The following is a 1,358-nucleotide window of genomic DNA, read 5'->3' on the forward strand; positions in this document are numbered from 1 at the left end:
CCCTGGGGAAAAGGATGGCGGTGGGCCACCGTCCCTGGGGCAGACTGACAACTGCCTTTTCAATGGGGCAAGGAATTCCCTTAGGAGGGTCGTTTAGGGCGCTTCTGGGATGGCACGTCTATATTCCACACCTGCAGCCCAAAGGCCCTCGCAGGGCACACCGGGGCAGAGCAGGGGCACATCCCCAGAGTCCCTGTGCTATGAGTCCTGGCAGCACCCACAGTCCACCAGCCCGAGCCCACTGGGTGGATGCCAAGGAGCTTCTGTTCCTGTGGTAAGTCCTGCTCTGGTCCCTGGCCCTGACCTGCCATCTCCTGCTTGAACAGTTAGCATGAGGGCACAGACACGCCGGGAAGGCTGCCCCACTCCAGCCTTGTGGTCAGTGGCTGTGCCCAGGCCCGCTGGCTGTTCACGGGCCCCGGTCACCCTGGGAAGGAGTTGTGTCCTCCGCCACCGCCTACCTGGTTGTTGTGGGGCATCCCGTATAAGGCTTCCACCAGGTCGGCCGCCCTCTTGAGCAAAACTTCCTGAAAGAAGAGAAAAGCGGTGACCACTGGAGGAACGGAGTGCGCCCCCCGAGAAAGCGGTAAATTCAGTTACGCTGGGCGGGAGACCCCGATAACCCCCAGGCAACCCCGTCCTGCCTTTCCTGCCACGGAGGAAAGCAAGAGAGGGCCATGGGGGTTTTCAAAGTTTGCCCGGAGCCCCAGCCGAAGTCACCGGCCTCACCATGGGCGCCTGTGGCAGGGGCTGCGGGCGGCCAGGGGTGCCAAGGGCCCGTCCGTGCCTGCGGCTTAATGACGGCGTCTTGTGGGTATTAAACAAACACACGGCACAGCCATGAAAGGCCCGGGCGCGGCGTCTGCCTGTTAATTCCGAGCACTTTAGTGGTGAAGAACAATAAGTAATTTTCCATATCTTAATTAAACTGGCACAGCCCGCAAAGACAACATCTCGCCCCTAATTCACGCCCCAAATTTGCAAGTGAGTTCAGTGCTTATGCCTCTTTATTTTGAACAATAAAGTGAATTAACTCGGGTTAATCTAGTTCTTTCATAATGACGTTAAGAAATTTTTCAATTAACCTCTTTGACTGCAAGTTGTAAAGGACTTCCTAAATGCCTCCGCATCCGGAGCGCGGCGCCCGGGGTCTTATCCGCGTGTGCACGCCTCCCGCCCTTTGCGATTGCGCGGATTAATCCAGAGTTTAGTTAATTTTGAATACAAATGGGGACTTACATTTTAACTGTCTCTACCTGAAGCTGTAATAAAATGGAGCTGAGTTTTTAATAGGCCAAGGCCATGCCCAAACCCGACCCCGACCACCAGGGCGGGTGGAGAAAGGAGGCAGCTCAGAG

General features: G+C 56.4%; 1 protein-coding gene across 1 annotated transcript in view; it reads right to left on the reverse strand.

The window, feature by feature from the left end:
- Positions 1 to 1,358, reverse strand: part of EBF3 (early B-cell factor 3) — a 122,463-nt gene that overhangs the window by 10,150 nt on the left and 110,955 nt on the right. Inside the window, exon 10 of the mRNA XM_014550603.1 lies at positions 462 to 527. Within this exon, the coding sequence (XP_014406089.1) occupies positions 462 to 527 (66 nt within the window). The remainder of the gene's footprint in view (positions 1 to 461; positions 528 to 1,358) is intronic.

Source organism: Myotis brandtii, unplaced genomic scaffold (assembly GCF_000412655.1).
Source record: "Myotis brandtii unplaced genomic scaffold, ASM41265v1 scaffold604, whole genome shotgun sequence".
NCBI lineage: Eukaryota > Metazoa > Chordata > Mammalia > Chiroptera > Vespertilionidae > Myotis > Myotis brandtii.